The 21,636-nt window shown below is 44.5% G+C and overlaps 1 protein-coding gene across 1 annotated transcript in view; it reads left to right on the forward strand.

The window, feature by feature from the left end:
* The first annotated feature begins 6,548 nt into the window (after positions 1–6,548).
* L1TD1 (LINE1 type transposase domain containing 1) overlaps positions 6,549–21,636 on the forward strand; it is a 28,665-nt gene continuing 13,577 nt past the window's right edge. Inside the window, exons 1-5 of the mRNA XM_042948607.1 lie at positions 6,549–6,713; positions 6,802–6,931; positions 16,312–16,343; positions 18,511–18,585; positions 19,227–19,333. Coding sequence (XP_042804541.1) covers positions 6,549–6,713; positions 6,802–6,931; positions 16,312–16,343; positions 18,511–18,585; positions 19,227–19,333 — 509 coding nt within the window. The remainder of the gene's footprint in view (positions 6,714–6,801; positions 6,932–16,311; positions 16,344–18,510; positions 18,586–19,226; positions 19,334–21,636) is intronic.

Consider the following 21,636-nt stretch of genomic DNA (forward strand, 5'->3'; position numbering starts at 1 on the left):
ATCAGACTCTGTTTTGGCTCGGGTTGTGATCTCATGGTTCATGGTTTGAGCCCCCCATCAGGCTCTGTGCTGAGAGCAAGGAGCCTGCTTGGGATTCTGTCTCCCTCTCTCTGCCCCTCCCCTGCTCACTCACTCGCTCTCTCAAAAATAAACAAACACTAAAAATGTTTTTTAAAAGTCGGACGTTTAACCGACTGAGCCACCCAGGCACTCCTAAAATAGATGCTTTATAAAAGAGCCAGTATGATAATCCAGAGGGCAAGTCCTGCCATCCTCTTGAGTTTGAATCCTGACTCACTAGCTTTGTGATGTTGTCCAAGCTATTTAATTACCCCTTGCTTTAGTTTCTCCAGTTAGAAAGGGGTGGAGATGGGAAGTTTCTAAGTACTGTAATGAGTAAAGTCCCAAGTCTAGACCTTAGTAGAGGTGCCTGGCTCATAGTTAAGTATTACATAAACATTAGCAATAAACCTCTTTTCCTATATATGGAAGTGGCCTGAAATTAGACATTTATGCTGATGACTTGATTTCAATCAATGACCTTGAAAAAACATGTTTCTGATGGTGGCTTAGTTCAGAACTTTTGCCCCAAATCAGCGACATGTGTCACTGATTCTAATGGTGTGAGCCTGAGGCACTAGAGCCAGTGCTAATAAAAAGCCACAACTGAACGGAAACCAAGGCTTCCACCATCAGCCATGCTGCCGGGATGGGGAGTTAGATCCATTCCGTGGGTTTGCTCTCCTGCCTCCAGAACCAGGCAAGGCACTTCAAGTACCAGCAGCCCTTTGGCAAGGAATTTTAACCTGGCACACACCTTCATTCCAGAGATTCGGAATTGCCGACCCCCGCTCTTTTAACCCAACCACACACTTTCCCGCCCATCTGTTGTCAAAGAAGTCCGCCTCCTCCCCCAGATGATGAGACTCTTTAAAAACAGATGAGGTCATATTCATGTTAATTCTATCCGGTATACTTGTCAAATACTGGAGGTCCCATGCTTAGGGAATCCTCTGGGTCAGTCCGTCTTTTTTAGCTCCAAGTTCCTACTCCATTATATTTTTTTATTTATACTTATATGTTTCTATTTAAAGTCAATCAGAATAGACTTTTGAACACAACATTTTTTTTTTTATTTTTAATGTTTATTTTTGAGAGAGACAAAACGTGAGCAGGGAAGGGGCAGAGAGAGGGAGACACTGTTTGAAGCAGGCTCCAGACTCTGAGCTGTCTGCACAGAGCTCAAACCCAGGGACTGTGAGATCATGACCCAAGCCAAAGTCAGATGCTTAACCGTATGAGCCACCCAGTCACACCTAAACACAACATTTTTAATTTGGGTAATAATTACAGTTTTGCCATCCCAGTGCAAAGTTTTTGACAGAGAATTGTCAGATTCTCTATATTTAAGTAAAGACTGAAAGAGGGGTACCTGGGTGGCTTAGTTGGTTGAGCCTGTGACTCTTGCTTTCAGCTCAGGTCATGATCCCAGGGTCATAGGATCAAGCCCCATGAGCCCCACGTCAGCTTACGATTCTCTCTCTCCCTCCCTCCCTTCCCCCATCTCTCTCTCTCTCTCCCCCCTTCTCCCCCCTCTCCCACCACCCCTCCCATGCTCTTGCTCTCTGTCTCTAAATTAAAAGTAAAAAGACTAAAAAAGAAACATTTCACTGCACAATGCCAATACAAACTGAAGTTTGGAAGGGTAGTGTGTGTGTGTGTGTGCACGCGCGCACGCGTGCGTGCATGCACATGCATGTGTCAAAGACTCACTTCCACCCTTCCACTTACTTCCACCCACCCTTCCAATAGCATTTCTATTTCCAGTCACTTAAAGGAGAAAATAAGCAGCTTTGGTCTTGGGTCCCTGAGATGTTACTGTTAAGTAGTAGGACTCCTGGTGGGCGAAGTTACACAGGAGCAAAAATTTCTTTGATTCTCTTTCTAGATCCTCAGTAAACCTCAGTGGGATTCATCAATTTAGCACTCTTGTAGCGCACCCACACACGGCTTCTAAATTTGCCTAAATTTTTAAAGCTTATTTCAGTTCTCCCTAACTTAGCACTACAACACAAGGCACCTTCAAGACAAAGCCTAGAAAACAAAGAAAAATAGACCTTTTAGCTGTTGACAAAAAAAAAAAAAAAGAGAGAGAGCTGGTCTATCAACTCCCCATATATCTCCACATCCTGGGAAGAATTTCCAAGGTAGGACTTCCCCGACACCCTCTGCTTTATGCATTCTTCTCAAGGTAGCCTTAATTGATGACAGGTGCACAGTCAACTGTCTGATGGCTTGACTGGTCACGTGCCTAGCTTTCCTCTCCTGGGAGAACCGAAGAAATGGTGGAGTGAAGGTGGGGCTGCTGCTGGTATTTAACTCCCCTCAAGGCCAGAGCTATGATTTCTTTTCCTGGGAACTTCAGGATAGCTGTTTGAAAATAGGTTCCAATGGTCCCCATATCCTGAGGAATAGGATTTATCTGATTTTAAAGATTGGGAACCAGATCATACAATGACGAAAGCTGGCAAGCCCAAAATCCGCAGCGTAGTCTGGCAGGCTCATAACCCAGGAGAGTCAACAGTGCAGATGAAGTTCAAAGAATTTCCTCTTGCTCAAGAAGGCTAGTCTTTTTATTCTTTTCAACTGATTAGATGAGGCCTACCCATATCACCGAGAGCAATCTGCTAAGTCTACTGATTTAAATTGTCAGTGTTATCCAAAAGCACCCTCAAAGTTAACATACAACATTAACTATCCCAGACATCATGGGACTTTGGATTGCACCTCCTTTAGGGACGGCCTTGCCTTAGGGTAAACATGGAACCTCCTGCCCGCTCTGGTGTCCTCAGCTGTGGGGCAGTCACCATCACCACTACCACCTCCCCAGGTCCCCCAGGAGCAGCCAACTGAGACCTGGCCTCTGCCATGCCACCACCCAGGGGCCCCCAGGTACTTGTAGGCCTAATTAGGTGGCTTCTCACTGCACTCAGAATAAAGTCCAAACTCAGCATGTGTTTGAAGCACTTCATGTTTAGCTTCCATCTAAGTCTCTGGCAGTCATATTAACCCTCGTGTCACAAAATACTTCCAAGAAAAAGCCCAGCTCTCTCATCCTCTCTCACCCTCAGGAATTTGCCCAGATTGTTCATTAACACAGATGAAATTCTGTTCCAGGTGTAATCAGACCAGCTTCAGCAACATCCAGCAGCATCATCCAGGAGAAATGCAAATGTATGCTCTGCCCTAGACCAAAGCAATTGCAATCTTGGGGGCAGGACCCAGAAATCTGTGTTTCTTGTTTTTTAAAGTTTCTTTATTTCAAGAGAGAGAGAATGAGAAGGGGAGAGGCAGGGAGACAGAGAATCCCAAGCAGGCTCCATGCTGTCAGGGCGGAGCCCAATACAGGGCTCCATCTCAGGAACTGGGAGATCATGACCTGAGCTGAAATCAAGAGTTGGGCTTAACCAACTGAGCCACCCAGGCGCCCCAGAAATCTATGTTTTAACAGGCTCTCCGGGTGACTCGGATACATAGAGAAGTTAGAGAGTCACAACTCTCTAACGCACTCTCCCTTTTCCTTCCTATCTGTGGTCATTTACAATCGCCAAGTTTTTTTTTTTTTTTAAGTTTACTTATTTATGTTGACAGAGACAGCGCCAGCAGGGTAGTGGCAGAGAGAGGGAGAGAGGGAGAGAGGGAGAGGGAGAGGGAGAGAGAGAGAGAGAGAGAGAGAGAGAGAGAGAGAGAATCCCAAGCAGGCTCCGCCCTATCAGCGCAGAGCCCGATGCGGGCTCGAACTCAAGAAACATGAGATCGTGACTTGTGCTGAATCCAAGAGTCAGATGCTTAACCAACCGAGCCACCCAGGCGCCCCTACAATCGCCAAGCTCTTTTGATAGATACCAGTGGCCTCCAACAAGTTAAAGACAGACAGGAATACAGGCCTCCTCCCTCACTGCCTTGCTGAGCTGTGTTGGATCCAGAGCAAGTCTGACGGAGTCAGCCGCCTATATAAACGTGTGTCCCCAGCACAACACACAGCCCCCACCTGTCCAGAAAGCTCAGTGAGCTGCCCGGTCTCTTTTTAGACCACTACCTTGGCTGCACATTAAAATCACCTGAGGCTTGGGGTGCCTGGGTGGCTCAGTCGGTTAAGCCTCCGACTTCGGCTCAGGTCATGATCTCGCGGTCCGTGAGTTCGAGCCCCGCGTCGGGCTCTGTGCTGACAGCTCAGAGCCTGGAGCCTGTTTCAGATTCTGTGTCTCCCTCTCTCTGACCCTCCCCCGTTCATGCTCTGTCTCTCTCTGTCTCAAAAATAAATAAACGTTAAAAAAAAATAAAATAAATAAAATAAAATAAAATCATCTGAGGCTATTTTAAATGCCCAAAGCTTAGGCCACACCCCAGACCAATTAAATGGGGACTGCGGGGAGGGAAGGTGAGACTCAAGGATTTTTTTTTTTTTAAGTTCCCCAGGGGATTCTAACATGTGGCCAGAGTTAAGAACAATTGTTTTAGGTCCTTCCACAAACACCTGGTTTAAAAAGTTCCACTCCCAAGGCAACTGCAACAACATTCAGACTTTCTGTCCCATCAGATAAATAATGCTTCCTGAGGGGGCGGGCTGGAGGTGGGAGGGGGAAGGCAGAACTGATTGTTCCAGACCTAGCAGGATCCCCTGAAGGTGTTGGTCTTTAGATCATTAGACCCTATTTAAGCAAAGGGGGAGGAGTGCCTCTTTCATCTTTCTACCAACAACAGATTTCGAACACACTGACTTCATGCATTTAAAAATCACCCATAAGGTAATTAATGCACCCTTTCATTTTTGATGAAAGTTAAAGCCATCCCAGGAGCATATGGTCTTTCAGTTGCCAATTATCCATCTTTGGACATAGATTCTTGATTGGGGTGCACCTCTAGTGTTGGCTTACCTCCCCTGGGGTATAGAGTAAAGCTAGTTATGTGCACACCACGTATACAGTAGCATTCATGGACTATAAGAAAGTACCCATTTATTTTTTTTTTAATTTTTTTTTTAACGTTTATTGATTTTTGTGACAGAGACAGAGCATGAACAGGGGAGGGGCAGAGAGAGAGGGAGACACAGAATCGGAAGCAGGTTCTAGGCTCTGAGCCATCAGCCCAGAGCCCGATGCGGGGCTCGAACTCATGGACCGCAAGGTCATGACCTGAGCTGAAGTTGGAGGCTTCACCGACTGAGCCACCCAGGCGCCCCGAAAGTACCCATTTAAATGCCACTTCCTCAGGGAAGCTTTCTGACTCCACAGACCCCGATAAGTCTCTCTCCACGGCTTCTGGACACCCTGAGCTTCCCTTATAATGTTAACTAGATGGTGGGAGAAGAGGTATCTGTTAACTTGCCTCTGGTTTGCTCCAAATTCTGAATATCTTAAGGACAAAAACAATGTCTTTCTCATTTTTGTATCCCCAGCACTTAGCATAGTTCCTGGCACAGAATAACTATTCAAATATTTATTGAATTAAAATATGTGGCCAGGCACAGTGCCAAATACAATTTTTTTGCTTAAGTTTATTTTTTTTAGTAATCTCTACACCCAATGTGGGGCTCGAACTCATGACCCCGAGATCAAGCATCACATGCTCTTCAGATTGACTAGGCCAGGTGCCCCAAATACAATTTATTTTAAAAATCACTCTGCAATTTACTTTGAAATACATTTTTTAAAGGATGGATAGGAGGTGTTGGAAAACAAGTCTTGTAAAGTGTTAATGACAGAATCTTGTTGGTGGATGTTCTCTGTTAGATTCTCAACTTTGCTGTATGTTTGAAATTTTGCATAATGAAAAAAGGCGGGGGGGGGCGGGTAGGGAACTTAATGAATCTTCACAATACTTCAGGATCGGTATTATTGTCCCTATTGTTTACAGAAGGGGAAACTAAGAACCAGGTAAGTTAGAAACCTGCTCAGCATCACACAACAGGTGCAGGCAGGCTTTGCATCATCTCTGTAAACCACTTCCCCATCTGCTCTCAAACAGACTTCCTTTTCTGGCTGTCAAATAGAATGCAGTCCAGATAGCCCTGTTCTGACTCATGAATTAAACTGAAAATGTGTTGTTTTCAGGAATGGGAAGGCCACAACACACTTGTTTCGGGCCATTGCATAAGGGTGGGAGTGGCGTCCCTGTTTCCTTGGGGGATTAGAGGACCACACCAGCGCCTACCTGCATCTCATTCCCCTTAGCGTCGGACTAGTGAGTAGATGATTTCCTCACCTGAAAGCCCCTCAGCCACAGAGCAGGCTTCATGAAGCCATTATTTGTGATCGTTTGAGAAGGCAAAGCTGCATCAATAAAATATGGCTTAAGGATCTGAGCCAGAGCTCAAGGGCTCGCTGGAAACACCACTAGGACTTCTCTCCCCAGCCTTGGAGTTTCATGTCCAAAACGGAAACATAATTACTCCCTCTTTCAAACCCTCCTTTGATCACTGGTTTTCTGCCGCCATAAGAGGATTCTAACCAGGGAGGTTTGCCAGGTGTTTGGTTTGCTGCACGCTTATGAAGACAGGCCACGTGCTTCAACAGCAGGTTGATTCCCTTCCATCAGGAGAGGCTAGAAATGAAAACCCCAGCCACCTGGCCAAACTTGCTCCCTTTGGACTCCACAGGCAGCGGCAGCCTGCAAGTTCGCAGATGGCCGCGCGGGGGCGCACGAGAGACGTTGTGAGTCCCTGGTCTCGGCAATCCCAGGCTGAGCCAGCAAGGGGAAAACAAAATGTTCATTTAGCTGAGTCTTCCCGATGTCTTCCAGAAACCAGATGGAGAAGTGAGGGATGGCAGAGGAGTCCGGGCTGCAGCCAAAGCTTGTGTGACCTCCAAAGCGGGCAAAGGCTCAGAATGTTGGTGCTCCCACCAGGCCAGGTTGTTAACAGTACAGGAAGGTAAACATCATCCTTGTAGCTAGCTGTTGGTGTTTTGGTCCTATGACCACGTTCCACTGCCTTGAAATCCCCGCTTTTCCATGACCCAGACTGCTTCCGTTTGCCTGGCCCTTGGACACTGAGTAATAAGTTAGAGATGTTTAGGTTTGGGGGCTGGGGCATGGATTTCAGTCCTTAAGTGTTTCCCCTACGAGGGGCTCCCTTCCAGGTCCCTTACTCTGGGGAAGACTTATCATTTTATTGTGTATCTTAAATATATATATATACACACATATATATATAAATATTTATATAAAGTATAAATATATATTCATATATATAAATATTTATATAAAGTATAAATATATATATTTATATATATAAATATTTATATAAGTATAAATATATATATATATATGTAAAGTATATAATTATGTATTCATTTGTTTTGTTTTGTTTTGTTTTGTTTTGCTGTATGGCTCCTCTACTAGATTGGAAGCTTAATGAAGGCGTGGACTGTGACTATCTTTTTCACTGCTGTATACCCAACTCCTTGCCCACTGCTTGCCATTTAATAGATGCTCAATTAACACTAGTTGTAAGTTTTAATTTTTTAAAAAATCCTTCTTGATCCTCGAGAGCTATAATCCTCCCCTGCTTGGTATTACAGAAAGACATGATTGTTTAGTGGTTATGTGCATGGACTCTGGAGCAGGAACACCTAGGTTCAAATCGGGCTCTTAGGACTTTAGGTGAGTTACTCTGTGCCTTAGTATTCCCATCTGTAAAATGGGAATGATGATGATAAGACTAATACCTAACCAACTTCATAGGATCGCATAACATAGGAAAGTTAAATGAATTACCTATTATTACTATCTATACTTTAAGCCTCGTTTTATGAGTGCATCCATCACTTTTTATAATTATTTTCATACCTATGTCCCTCTCTAGGTCATGAATTAGATCACCACTTACTTCATCCCATGAGGCCTAACATAGTGCCTGACCAAGTTAGCACTCAATAAGGTTGGACTGAACTTGGTATATTACATATTTCATTACGAAAAAATGTATATTATTTTTTCTCCTCATACTCTCCTGTTATCCCAACCTCTTTATTAAAATTAGGCTAATAGTGAATAACAAATCATCAAAATCCAAACTTGTTTTTTAGCTTGGAGGAAAAGGAGAAAGGGAAACAAAGAACAGAAGAAAGTGTACCTAGAGAGGAGATACTTCATGGTTTGTAAAATTCCATTAAACATTTGGAAGGATAGTCTCTTATTCGAATTGGAGACTATTATGTTTGTAGAAGAATTGACTCCTTTCATCTATGCAATTCCATGCTTTGGAAGTTCTTGCTAATGTACTGAAAGAAGATACAATGAACTGGCAATATTATCAAGAATCAATCTGTACCAGAGTCATTCCCATTATACCCTGAGGAAAGAATAAAAATCATACGCAAAGATTAATGTAAATGGATGGTCATACTGATACTATACTATTATTTACAAAGTTAAAATGACCCAGAGGTCCACCAGTAACCATGGGCAAGGTTAGATACCACATGGCTTACAGCCACCCAAAGGAAAATGATGCATATTTTCTTTTTTTTTTTTAACGTTTATTTATTTTTGAGACAGAGAGAGACAGCATGAACAGGGGAGGGGCAGAGAGAGAGGGAGACACAGAATCTGAAACAGGCTCCAGGCTCTGAGCGGTCAGCACAGAGCCCGACGCGGGGCTCGAACTCAGGGACCGCGAGATCATGACCCGAGCCAAAGTCGGCCGCTTCACCGACCGAGCCACCCAGGCGCCCCAATGATGCATATTTTCAAAGAAAATTTTGCACAAAACTGAAAAAAAAAAAAAGGAAAAAAGATTATAAAATGGTGCTTTTCTTGGGATTATATGTGATTTTAATTTTCATTTTTTTTTAAGTTTATTTATTTTGAGAGAGAGAGCAAGCATGAGCAGGGGAGGGGCAGATAGAGACAGAGAGAGAAAATCCCAAGCAGGCTCTGTGCTGTCAGTACAGAGCCTGACACAGGGCTCAATCTCACGCTGTCAGATCATGACCTGAGCTGAACTCGAGAGTCGGACGTTTGAACTGACTGAGGTACATAGACACCCGAGAGAGAGAGAGAGAGAGAGAGAGAGAGAGAGAGAGAGAGAGAGAATCTTATTTGTTGTTGTTGTTAATTAGTTAAATGTTTATTTATTTTTGAGAGAGAAAGACAGAGCACGAGCAGGGGGAGGGGCAGAGAGGGAGACACAGAATTTGAAGCGGGCTCCAGGCTCTGAGCTGTCAGCACAGAGCCTGACACGGGGCACAAACCCATGAACTGTGAGATCATGACCTGAGTCAAAGTCTAACGCTTGACTAAGTCACCCAGACACCCTGAGAGAGAGAGAGAGAGAGAGAGAATATCTTAAGCAGACTCCACGCTCAGCACAGAACCCAACTCAGGGCTTGTTCCCGCGACCCTGGGATCATGACCTGAGCCAAAACCAAGAGTCAGACACTCAATCAACTGAGCCACCTAGGTACCCCTCTTTTTTTTTTTTTTTTTTTTTTTTAAGATTTTAAGTAAGCTCTACACACAGTGTGGGGCTTGAACTCACAACCCCGAGATGGAGTCACATGGTTTACGGACTGAGCCAGTCGGGCGCCTCAGAAGTGTTTTATTTTTTAATTAGAAAACAATTTTTAAAAACCGCTATTCATTTCACATTTTGGCCTTCATCCCATCATTGTTACTGTTTCTGAGAGTGTGTGATCCCTGAACAGTTTACATCAGAATCCTGGTACAGGCAGACGCACACTTAGGAATCGGAATCTGCATTAACCTAGCTCAGGTGAGCCTTCGCTGAACACACGCTGAAGTTCGCAGAACCTCCGATTTAGAAACTAGGAAAGAAGAGAAAAACCTGCATTTCATATTAAAAAACAATGGGTCTTAAGAAAGGTACTCCCACTCGTGGCCAGAAGATGGCGCGGGTTTCCCATTTACCCGATTCATACGCCGTTAGAGGGAAATCTTGTTCGGAAGAAATATTTTGCTCTCATTACAGAAATCCAGGGGGTATCCCCACCCTGAAATTGTGATGAGAAACAAGAAACTAGAATCTTTAATAACAGGTAGGATTAGGTATCCTGTCTCCATAGAAACCACTCTTCGCCAAAGAAAGATTAGATTAGGAGATGTGTGTGAGAATAGTACTACACCCTAAAGGAGAGCTGTAACCAATCCCTTGGTAGTTCTTTGGCTACAAAGTCAGGGCTAGAATAGGGTGGTCACTGTGGAATTTAGAACAAATTTAGGAAAAGGAAAGGGAGAGAGTCTCTAGTTCCAGGGCATGTAGAGACGGACACAACAGACACCCTAGGCTATTGATTCCACTTCGCCAGCTCTCTTCTTTTGGAGTCCTAGCATCAGTGGGAGCTGGGGGCAGAGCCTCCCACCTTGGCACCTCCACTGAGGAAAAGGCAAGCAGTTATGGGAACCCAGCACCCTCCAGCATCCTCAAGATGTGCAAAATGCCTTATCCTTCAAGACGCAGTCCCCTATCACAGCTTCCAACAAACCTTGTGCAGACCTTCCCCTGCAAGTTTGGCCGAGCCTTCTCTACCATTCCTAGAACTCACTGCTTGGCTTTATCTTTTCAATTAACATGTTATGTTAAAATTAATCTGTTTAGAAGATCTAGCTATCCCAACAGATGCTGCGCCATGAGCTATTAGCAGTAGGATATCAGCCACCCCTCTCCCACATATCAACAAGAGACTTGGGGGGAAATACATTCACAATTGCAATGACAATAATTATTACCCAGAAAAAACGTTAACAAAAAAATATGTAGGACTTATTTGAGGGGGGGGGAACCTGCCAAGCATTTAAACAAATGATGAAATTAACAACATTAATAGCAAACATTTGAGGCTTACCATGCCTGAGGCACTATTCTAAAAACTTGCATGTTTCACTCCATTTTTTTAATGTTTATTTATTTGAGAGAGAGAGAGACAGAGACAGAGTGTGAGCAGGGAAGGGGCAGAGAGAAAGGGAGACACAAAATCTGAAGCAGGCTCCAGGCTCTGACCTGTCAGCACAGAGCCCAACTCTGGCTTCAAATCCATGAACTGCAATTTCATAACCTGAGCCCAAGTCGGAGGCGTAACCGACTCAGCCACCCAGGCGCCCCATCATGTCTTACTCCATTTAATCCACAACCTGTGAGGTAGGTACCATAGTATTTCTAGTTTTACGGGAAACAGAGGTATAAAGAGGTTAAGTAAATTGCCTGATGAGATCTCATCTTCATTGCTGGAGAGCTTCAATTATGCATAATTCTTCCCCAATTGCTTTTTTATATTTAACTCAAATCTCATCAAAATCCCCAAACAAGGTAAGGTCACTGATGTAAGAGGTTCATATTTTATGTAAGTACATGTATGTGTAGAAAAATCTGAAAGAATGTACATAGGTTGTTGGAGGTATCTTGGCTTCCCTATACTTTCTTGTATTTAACAGACTTGTTGCAATGTGCATGTATTAGTGAATTCTAAGCACTGGGAAAGGTACTTTAACTGAATTATCTCAAATTCTCCCAACACCATGAAATAGGTATTATTTTGCCTACTTGGTAGATTCTTAAAAAGTAGCTCAGAGAGGGTAACTAACTTACTTGAAGTCACACAGCTGGTAGAGTGGTCGTCTTAACCCAACAGCCCGAATCTGGATCCAGCTCTTCTGAGTGAGCATTATTGCATTCCAAGAACACAATGACTGTGCACAGTGATGAGTGACTGAATAGCACAAGTCCCAGGATGCTGGGACTCAGATCCTAACTGACGCTATGGAGTCCAATAAGGTACTTCTTAGAGGAAGTGTCATCAAAGCAAAACTTTGTTAGAGTAGTGCTTGGCACATAGTACATACACAATAAATATTTGACAAATGAGGGGCGTCTGGGTGGCTCAGTTGGTTGAGCGTCTGACTCTTGGTTTTGGCTTAAGCCCTGCATTGGGTTCCAGGCTAACAGCATGAAGCCTGCTTGGGATTCTCTCTCTTCCTCTCCCTCTGGCTCTCCCCCATGCTCTCTCTCTCTCTTTCTCTCAAAATAAATAAACTTAAAACTTTTTTGACAAATGAGTTGATTGACCTAGAAAGGAGGGTAGAATTTGGTGAGGAAAGGCATTCTAAGCAGAATAAATGTCAGGGCTGTGTTTCAGCCAGAGAACTCCAGGCTGGTTTCCTTCAGCATTCTGCTACAGGTCCAAGAACACCTTTCCTTTCAGGTTCAGGGTTGTCCTGGCAGGTGGCAGAGTGTCAGCTTGGTAATCCAACTAGAACCAGGCAAAATCTTCTAACCTGACAGGCAGGTCAAGTCTAAAGAGCTGGGCAGACTCCAGATGAACTGGTGTCAGGCAAGGAGCCCAGTACAAAACTCACCCTATTTGCCCAAACCTCCTGAGTAGTTTGTCTTAAATCTATTCAGATGTCGGGCACCTGGGTGACTTAGTCAGTTAAGCATCCGACTCTTGATCTCAGCTCAGGTCATGATCTCATGGTTTAGTGAGTTCGAGCCCTGCCTGGAGCTCTGTGCTGGCAGCTCAGAGCCTGCTTGGGATCCTCTCCCTCCGCCCCTTCCCTGCTCACAGGTCTCCGTCTCTCTCAAACATAAATAAAAAAAGAATTAAAAAAAGAAATTATTCAGGCACACCACAAAGTGTGGGTCAGGTGACCACGATGCCATGGCCTTCTCTCACCTGCCTGCAGCTATCAGGTGGGCTCTTGTGCAGAGGACTCAGCCCTGAGACTGTCCAAAATCACAGGGGAAATGGTGGAAAATTCACTGCCACCATTGCCAGTAAGAGTGATTTGTACATGTCTGGAGGTTTTCTTAACCCCCCACTTGGGTTTCATACTATTTCTGGCATGGTCTTTAATTCCTGAAGCTAGGTTGAACTTTTTTTTTTTTTTTTAGTGTTTATTTTGAGAGACAGCGAGATAGAGAGCACGTGGGGAAGGAGCTGAGAGGGGGAGACAGAGAATCCCAAGCAGGCTCCATGCTGTCAGTACGGAGCCTGATGAGGGACCCGAACTCACACGCTGTGAGATCATGGCCTGAGATGAAACCGAGAGTTGGACGCTTAGCCTACTTAGCCACCCAGGCGGCCCTCAGCTAAACTTCTTATGCTTAATCTCTTGGCCTCAAAAATGCTAGGCAGCTGCATTCCCTGTGTCTCCTTATAACTATAGCAATCAGCTGTGTGCTTGTTTTTAGGATTAACATGCTGAGCACCTCTCCACTCAACTCCATTCATACAATCATAAAAGAAATGCCAAGAGGAAGCCATCCAACTTCCTGGAATATTGGAAATATTAGGAAATATTCCAGTCATTGGAGTGCACCAAATGTTCTTTCTTACAGCCAAGGAGTTTTACACCAAAAACTGAATGTAGACATAGTAACGCTAAGCATTCCTAAGTGTTTGACATGGTAATTTTGGCCATAATTATTTTGGCTGTCTCTCTTATTGAAATGTATTGAGATGTAAAACAAAATGTAAGTTGAATTTCTCTCAGATTAAGTTCCATTAATATTGTTAGTGTTCTCAAATATTACTGGACAGAATAAATAAAGCAATATACATTTTTTTAAAGTTTATTTATTTTGAGAGAGAGCAGGAGGGGGGCAGAGAGAGAGAGAGAGAGAGAGAGAATCTCAAGCGGCCTCTGCCCTGGGAGCAGCACAGAGCCCAACATGGGGCTCAAACCCACGAACCTTGAGATCATGACCTGAGCCAAATGAAGAGTCCGATGCTTAACTGACTGGGCCACCCAGGTGCCCCAAATAAAGGACTCTGTTACCATAAAAAACCCCAACTATTCAAGCCCACGTGCCCTCTGGAAGGTCCCTGCAAACCCCAGAGGCAGCAGCCTCCAGCTGGCAACCGTGTCCTCTAGGGCAACCAACAGCAACTCCACCTTTACAATAAATAGGCCTTGATTGGCCCATTAAACCTAAGGCTCAAGGCTCAAATATTCCCCCCCCCAAAACTGCCAGCACACAGGGCTGGGAGGTTTTACTCCTTTCAACACCTAATCACAGTCCCTTTATTATGCTTAATGCAAGTGGCAGTTAATCTCTTAATATCAAGGATACAGTGTTCAGGGTTTCCTTTTTGTCTCCTGTTTTGTGTACTCTTCAAATTATTGGAGCCAGGATCCTAACAAGCTCCACACAAGCGGCATTCAGTTAATGCAATCGGTATTGTAGGGCCACGGGCAGGCCACCCAAAGGGGCCACTATGACAGAACACTGACTCGCGCCTCGGTCCCGCCGAAAGCAGGAAACAAATCTCCACAATGAAAGGTAGTCTCTCTCTACTAAGAAGTAAAAAGACATCCTTATCCCCTAAGAACTTTAAATTAAAAATATTTCTCTTTATTTGATGTTTATTTGTTATTGAGAGAGAAAGAGCACGAGCGGGGAAGGGGCAGAGAGAGAAAGGGAGACACCGAACCTGAAGCAGGCTCCAGGCTCAGAGCCTGACTCTGGGCTGGAACTCACAAGCCCAGAGATCGTGACCTGAACCGAGGTCAGACGCTTAACCGGCTGAGCCACCCAAGTGCGTCCTCCCCACCCCCACCAAGAACTTTAAAGCTACCAGAGCTTAGAAACAAAACTTGTTACTTTTTCCCTCATCTATGTGAGCCCAGATCCCACTTGAAATCCTTACTAATTGAGGGGGGTGTGGCTGGCTGGGTGGGTAGAGCATGCAACACTTGATCTCAGGGTCAGGAGTTCAAGCCCTATATTGGGCTTCCAACCTAAAAAACAAAACACACACACACACACAAAACAAACAAAAAAAGCCTTTACACATTAAAGCTCCCAAGCATCCCCTTTCTTTATCCCACCAATGCCTCACAAATTGTCTCTGTGTCTAAAAAGTACAAACTCTGCCTGCCTGGGTCATTTCTTAGGTCTCATTTCATTATTGGGCCTCTGTACACACATAATAAACTGGCACTTTCTCCTGTTGACCTGTCTCATGTAAACTGAATTCTTAGTCTAGCTCGAAGAGCTTGAAGGGCAGAAGAATTTTTCTTCCTTATAATATGTTAAGTTTCTTTTAATGATTTAAAGATTGACATTTAATCTTTGCCCCCCAACCCGCCTTTCTTTTCCCCTTGATATTTATTTGTTAAAGAAACAAGGCCATTTGTCTGGTCTGGTTTCCATCATTCAGAATACGGCTGACCGCATCCCTACCCTGTCACTCAGCATGCTACTCCAGCTCATGTATTTGACCTAAACTGCAACTTACATTCAAACACTTGATTGTGCTATTTGATTTTAATTTTTTCCATTTGAGTGATTTTATTAATAATGCCAGAGAGGCAGAAGGAGTTTTTTAAAAAGACTACATACTGTGAAAAATTGACATGACTGGAGCCATTTAAAAATATGGAAGGGTGCCTGGATGGCTCAGTCAGTTAACCATCCGACTGAGTTTTGGCTCAGGTCAGGATCTCAAGATTTGTGAGTTCGAGCCCCTCATTGGGCTCTGCATGGACAGTTCGGAGCCTGCTTGGGATTCTCTGTCTCTCCCTCTCTATCTGCCCCTCCCTACTCATTCTCTCTCTCTTTCTCTCAAAATAAATAAACTTAAAAAAGAACTACGGAGAGAGATAGCACACCTGCCTTTGGTGTAACTGGGCCAAAACCTCTGGACTGGGCAGTATAGCAATTATTTGAAGCAATTGTCTGAGAACTTAGCAGGACAAACGTCCTGATCACAAGCCTGATGGTTGTGGACTTTCTGAAGATAGAATCTATAGTCAATCAATGTAGAACCCAGAGTAGCTTAGCTGTTAAAACACCCATTTAAAAAAAGAAACAAAAACACCTTGTTTTTCTTTTCTTCAATTAGGGTATTGCTCCCTTCCCCCTCCCTTGCTTTCACCCTACAATCAGGACACTATCTGCACATTTACCTCAGTCTCTGCTCCCGGAATTGCAATTCTTTAGTCCCACGTAAACATCCCTCTGCCTCTCATTGTGGCTCTTTATTTTGAGGTTAACAGTGCTTTTCCAGTATCCCACACACATTTAGGGGGCAGTGCTGGATATCGAGACTTCACTGCTTATTAGCTACATAACCTTGATTGTGGCAACCTCCATGTGAATCTTGTAAGTCACGCCTGGGGAGTGCATCCACCCGGGACCCCAGAGTCTCCAACTCAGTACAGCTCCCTGAACTCCTGGTCCACCCCCCCCCCCCCCCCGCCCCCCTTCATTCTGGAGACCGTCAATGGTTAGCTGCACTGTGAGTACCACCAGTCTCATTGGGCAAGTCTGCTCCCTTCCTCATTCCCCAGGAGAGCTGAGTACATACTTGCCATCCGTCGAGGTACAGTAGGTAAATCAGTGAACAAGAAAGGTAAGATTCTTGTCCTTGTAGTCTATATTCTAGTGGGGAAGTGGAAGAGACACACTCCAAGAAAACACGAAATTTGAGTTGAATGGATTCGTTGAAATTTCTGGTAACTGGGAACCAAATAACGAGGGTGATATGAGAGGGTGTGTGACTCCCTCAGAAAGGGTGGTCTGGGAGGCCTCTTAGAGGAGTTAACATGGACCTGAGTCCTGAGCATGAAAAGAACTGGAAAAAATAACTCACAAAGGAAATAGCTAGTGCCGAGGCCCTGAGGCAAGAATTTCAGTGTTTTCTGAGGAGGAGAAAGGAGACCGGTTCTGTTATGGGGAGTAGAACTAAGACAACAATTAAAGAGGGGTCAGGATGGGGTGAGAAGTTAGAAATGTTACTCTACCAGAAATGGAAAGCCACAAAGGGATGGTATGGAGACGGACTGCAGAGACCAACAGACGAGGGAGAGGTGGCGGGCTCCGACTCCGTTGGAGCCAAGGAGAGGGACAGAAGTGGACAGATTCAAGGGTGTGGGCATTAAAAAGAAAGGGGGGGATGGGCATTGAAGAAAAGAGTGGAATGGAGAATGACCCCTAGGGTTACAGCCTGAGTAAACTGGGCAATTAGCGCCGACTTTATTGAGATGCAAACCTGGAGTCCGGGCGGGTTTGGAGGAGGTGGAGACTGGGTGGGGGTGGGGCGGGGTGGGAGGTTGGGTGCGGAGGGCGTCAGTGCGGGTGGGGTGGGGTACCTTCCTCGCGGAGCCGGGGGCTGGAGCTCAGGTGGCGGCCAGCAATGGGAAGTCAGCAGGCGCTGCAGGACTGGAGGAGGTGTCCAGGGGAGGGGGCGAGGCAGTGCAGGTTGCGAGGGGATTGGGCCTAGGGACTTGCAAACTCCGCACGGGGAGGGGAGGAGCTGGCAAAAAGTGCTGAGTCCGTCCTGCCTCCTTCTCTGGCACGCGAGTGCGCCCTCAGGCTGGATCCCTTCTCCAGGTAAGGCTGACAGATGTGGGGACCAGGGGCCCTCCTGGGACCCTCTCGCTTTGCTACCTGCTTTGCCCCGCACCGGCCGGTGAGAGAGGCACCTTCCCGAGAGTCCTTTACCCCCAAAAGTAGGGACATTGAAAAGCCGTGCCAGGGGCCCTGCCTGGCCTGCTCAGTGAAAAGAGTACGCGACTCTCGATCTCGGGGGCCTTGAGTTCGCGCCTACCTTGGGCGTAGAGATTGCTAAAAATAATAATAAACTTTTTAAACAAAAGGTAGAAATAGCAGTGCCAGGAGGAGAAAATACAGTCAAATACGCTAGGCAGTATTTAAGTACTGCCTTCAAAAGAAGGGTGGGGGAGGTGCAAATTTACTTGGTATTTTGGGGGGAGCAATGGAATGAGTGAGAGCTTTGGGACCAGGCGGACCTGGATGTCCCATGTGTCCTCATTTCTTAGATGCGAGTCTTTGAACTTAAATCTCCAACCCATTTCTTCACAGTATTCCCCATAAACTGTAGAAGTAAAGGAAATAGATTTATTTAAAAAAAAATTTTTTTTAACGTTTATTATTGAGAGACAGAGCATGAGCAGGGGAGGTGCAGAGAGAGGGGGAGGTGCAGAGAGAGGGGGAGACACAGAATCTGAAACAGGCTCCAGGCTCTGAGCTGGCAGCACGGAGCCCGACACGGGGCTCGAACTCAGAAACCGCGAGATCATGACCTGAGCCGAAGTCGGACGCTTAACCGACTGAGCCACCCAGGCGCCCCAGGAAATGGATTTAAAGGCCACGACTGTTTCGGCCTTTCCTTGATTGGGAGAAATGACTGAATTCTTTCTCAAACGGCAAAAGGAATATATGTTTACTGCCAAAATGTCTTAGAAAATCGACCCCAACTAGCACAAAGAAACAAGCACCCTCTTTCCCTGTGCCTCTGGTTACCTCTCAGTTGTGGCCCTGGATCTTTCCCTTCCCTTCTGTCCTCTCCTCAGGTCCTCTCTCGGACATTAATAACTTTGTATCTTTGCATACTTCTGTGATCCTATAAATGTAAGCAAACACAGCTAGAGAAGAGCCTTTTTTCCTATATGTACAAAATGGGGTGCTTCTCTACATATTAAACCTTAAACTTAAATTCCGTATGGTGGACTTTGTTTGAACCCTAGGCACGGAGACAGCTGTGCGGAAGACCAAGCCCTGTTGTGCAGAGAACTTGCTTCCAGGTGAACGGCCTTCACTGGGTAAGCAGCTGAGACTTGGCGGTTGAGCAGCTGGGTAGCTGCGGAAGTGGAGGGCAAGAGTGCCTGTGCGGAGTTTAGAGTGAATTGGGCAGTTGACCTTTAGACCAATGAGCCGTGAATCTTGGCAGCAGATGGGGTAGGCGGGGGATCCTTCGCCTGGGGCTGTGGTTGTCTGCCGTGAGGAGCAGAATCTGAGGTTTTGTCACCGCTAGCGATCGCAGGTATTTTCCTGTGTTGTAGGTGTCTCGTGAAACAGTTTTACACTCATTATGTAGAATTAAAAAGTACTTTAGGCCTGCCACTTGATTTTGTTAAATAGGTTAAGAAGATCACATGTTCTCTGCGCACCTGGGTGGCTCAGTCACTTAAGCATCCGACTTCGGCTCAGGTCATGATCTCTGGGTTTGTGAGTGCGAGTGCTGCATGGGCTCTGTGCTGACAGCTCAAAGCCTGGAGCCTGGTTTGGATTTTGTGTGTCTCTCTTTCTCTGCCCCTCCCCCGCTTGCACTCTGTCTCTCTCACTCAAGAATAAATCAGCATTTCAAAAAAGATCACATATTCTGCATCTCACATTTATTTTGATAACTAAATTCCTGTCAGCGATTAACGAGGATAAATATGTGTTCTCTTTCCTACCCAAGATCCTAGACATCCTGAAATTCTATCCGCCCTGGGTTCAGAATCCCTACTCAGGGTGGAAATCAGGATCTGCGAACACTGAGGCTGGAGCAGACTTGCCAGGTTTCGGGTCAGGTTGGACTGTCCTGAAGAGGGGTTTAGTGTAGAAGAACTTTGGAGGCTTATAATCAGTGCAGCTGTGAGTTTGGATTTATGTTTTAAGGAATTTGAAGATCCCACTCGAGGGCTCGCTATGGAAACTGGAACCTGTTAGGAAGGGCGAGAAATCTTTAGCAATTCACACCCCAAGGCAATGGGTGGGGGGAGGATGAATACAGTTTCCCTTAATCTCCTGGATGGACCAGCTTGTTTTGGTTTGCACTTCCTTGGCCTTAACTGCCTTCTTTTCATATGTTTATTATCAACTTGCATTTCCTATAGTGAATTTTCAAAATGGGCTGCTGGTTCTTAGTGGTTTCTTTTTTTTAGTTTTCTGAATTTGCTGCTATACTATGGATTTCCTTTTAGCTAGAAAAAGAACAGTTAATACTCCCCACGCCATTCTCTGTGGCCACCCAGAGTTTGGTTTACCATTTCTTGACTACGTACAAGTATCTGGGGGTTTTTTCTGAGTGCAGGGCAGAAGAATAAAGGAAAAGACTGACTAGAACTTTCTCTAAATGGCATTATACTTTTCCCATTTTAATTACCCAAAAGGTTCTGATAATTCCCAGTTCCCCTTTCAAGGTGAAGTGGGCGGACATTTGCCCCAGCACTGGCTAAAATCCATTTTTTAAAACACTAGAATCTGTTGTGTTTTGCATTTTCCTGATTCATAAAATTGACCATATTTCACATTTACTGTTCATTCTCATTTCTGTGGTTTTGTGTGTATTTACAAAAATGAAATTGTACTATATGTGTTTTCTGCAGCTTTTTTTTTTTTTTTTTAAACGTATCAGGGACATTCCAACTGTTGTGTTAGGTCTCTAAATACACTCTGTAAGAGCTGCTTATAATTCCATTTTGTGGTAGACCTTCCTTGGTTCAATCCTCCTACTAAAAGGCATTGCTTTCTGGGCTTTTGTCACAAAAGGTTCAGTGCTAAACCTTTTGTCTTTGTATTCTTAAGTACAGGTAGTTGTATTCCTGGCCTAGGTTCTCAAGGCGAGAGTTATGTGTATTCTATCTGATTTTTAATAGGTTTTCCAATTTCCTGAAAAGTTGTAACTATTCCCACTCCAGATAGATAAAAGAGATCATTTCTTTTTATTATTATCTCTCCAGCTTCTGGGGTTGGGCACCTTTTCAAATATTTGGTATTTCTTTGCATTCACTCTTTTTGTTTATTTTAGCTTATTTTATAGAAAATTTTAATATAAGAAACATTAATGATCTTTTGTGGCGGTTTAGAATTGTTACTCCCTCTTCTGTGAATTACTTACCTGTTTTAGGTTTCCTTGCAGTTCAGAACTATTTGATGAAAATTGTTCCGTATATTCAGTGGAAACTTCTGGATATGGATCCTTTTAAAATATTGAATGTTTTATTGATTTTTTTTTGTTGTTGAGAATACTGATGTGATGAAGGGTTTGTGTTTGGTTTTTACTTTGTGGATCAATATTTGATTATTTAAAAGTTTTTTTTTGTTGTTTCTTTGTTTTAAGTTTATTTATTTACTTAAATAATTTCTACCCCCAATGTGGGGCTAGAACTCAAAAGAGTCTCCTGCTCTACCAACTGGGCCAGCCATGTGCCACTGATCATTTAAAAAAAAAAAATTTTTTTTTTAACGTTTATTTATTTTTGAGACAGAGAGAGAGCATGAATGGGGGAGGGTCAGAGAGAGGGAGACACAGAACCTGAAACAGGCTCCAGGCTCTGAGCTGTCAGCACAGAGCCCGACGCTTGGCTCGAACTCACGGACCGCGAGATCATGACCTGAGCCGAAGTCGGATGCTCAACCGACTGAGCCACCCAGGCGCCCCACGCCACTGATTATTTAAAAGTTTTGCTAGGATATCATTTATTTCCTTTAGATTTTTTTATTACCATGCATTTGTAAACCAGCTTAAAAAAATTTCTTTTAATGTTTTTATTTTTGAGAGAGAGAATGGCAGAGTGTGAACGGGGGAGGGGCAGAGAAAGAGACAGAATCTAAAGCAGGCTCCATGCTCTGAGCTGTCAGCACAGAGCCCGTCTGCAGGGCTCGACTTACAAACTGAGATCACAACCTGAGCCAAAGTCCCTCAAAGGACTGAGCCACCCAGGTGCCCGGAAACCAGCTTTTTAAAATCCTTATACTGGATCATTCCTCATGCTTAGTTTCTCGCACTTTGTGTCTCTAAGGAAAATTTTTACTTGGCTTTTGGTTTTATTTTTTGCCCTTTTAAATTTCTACCTTTATCTCCTCCTTTTGACTTTTCCTTTTCT

Source organism: Panthera leo, chromosome C1, assembly GCF_018350215.1.
Source record: "Panthera leo isolate Ple1 chromosome C1, P.leo_Ple1_pat1.1, whole genome shotgun sequence".
NCBI lineage: Eukaryota > Metazoa > Chordata > Mammalia > Carnivora > Felidae > Panthera > Panthera leo.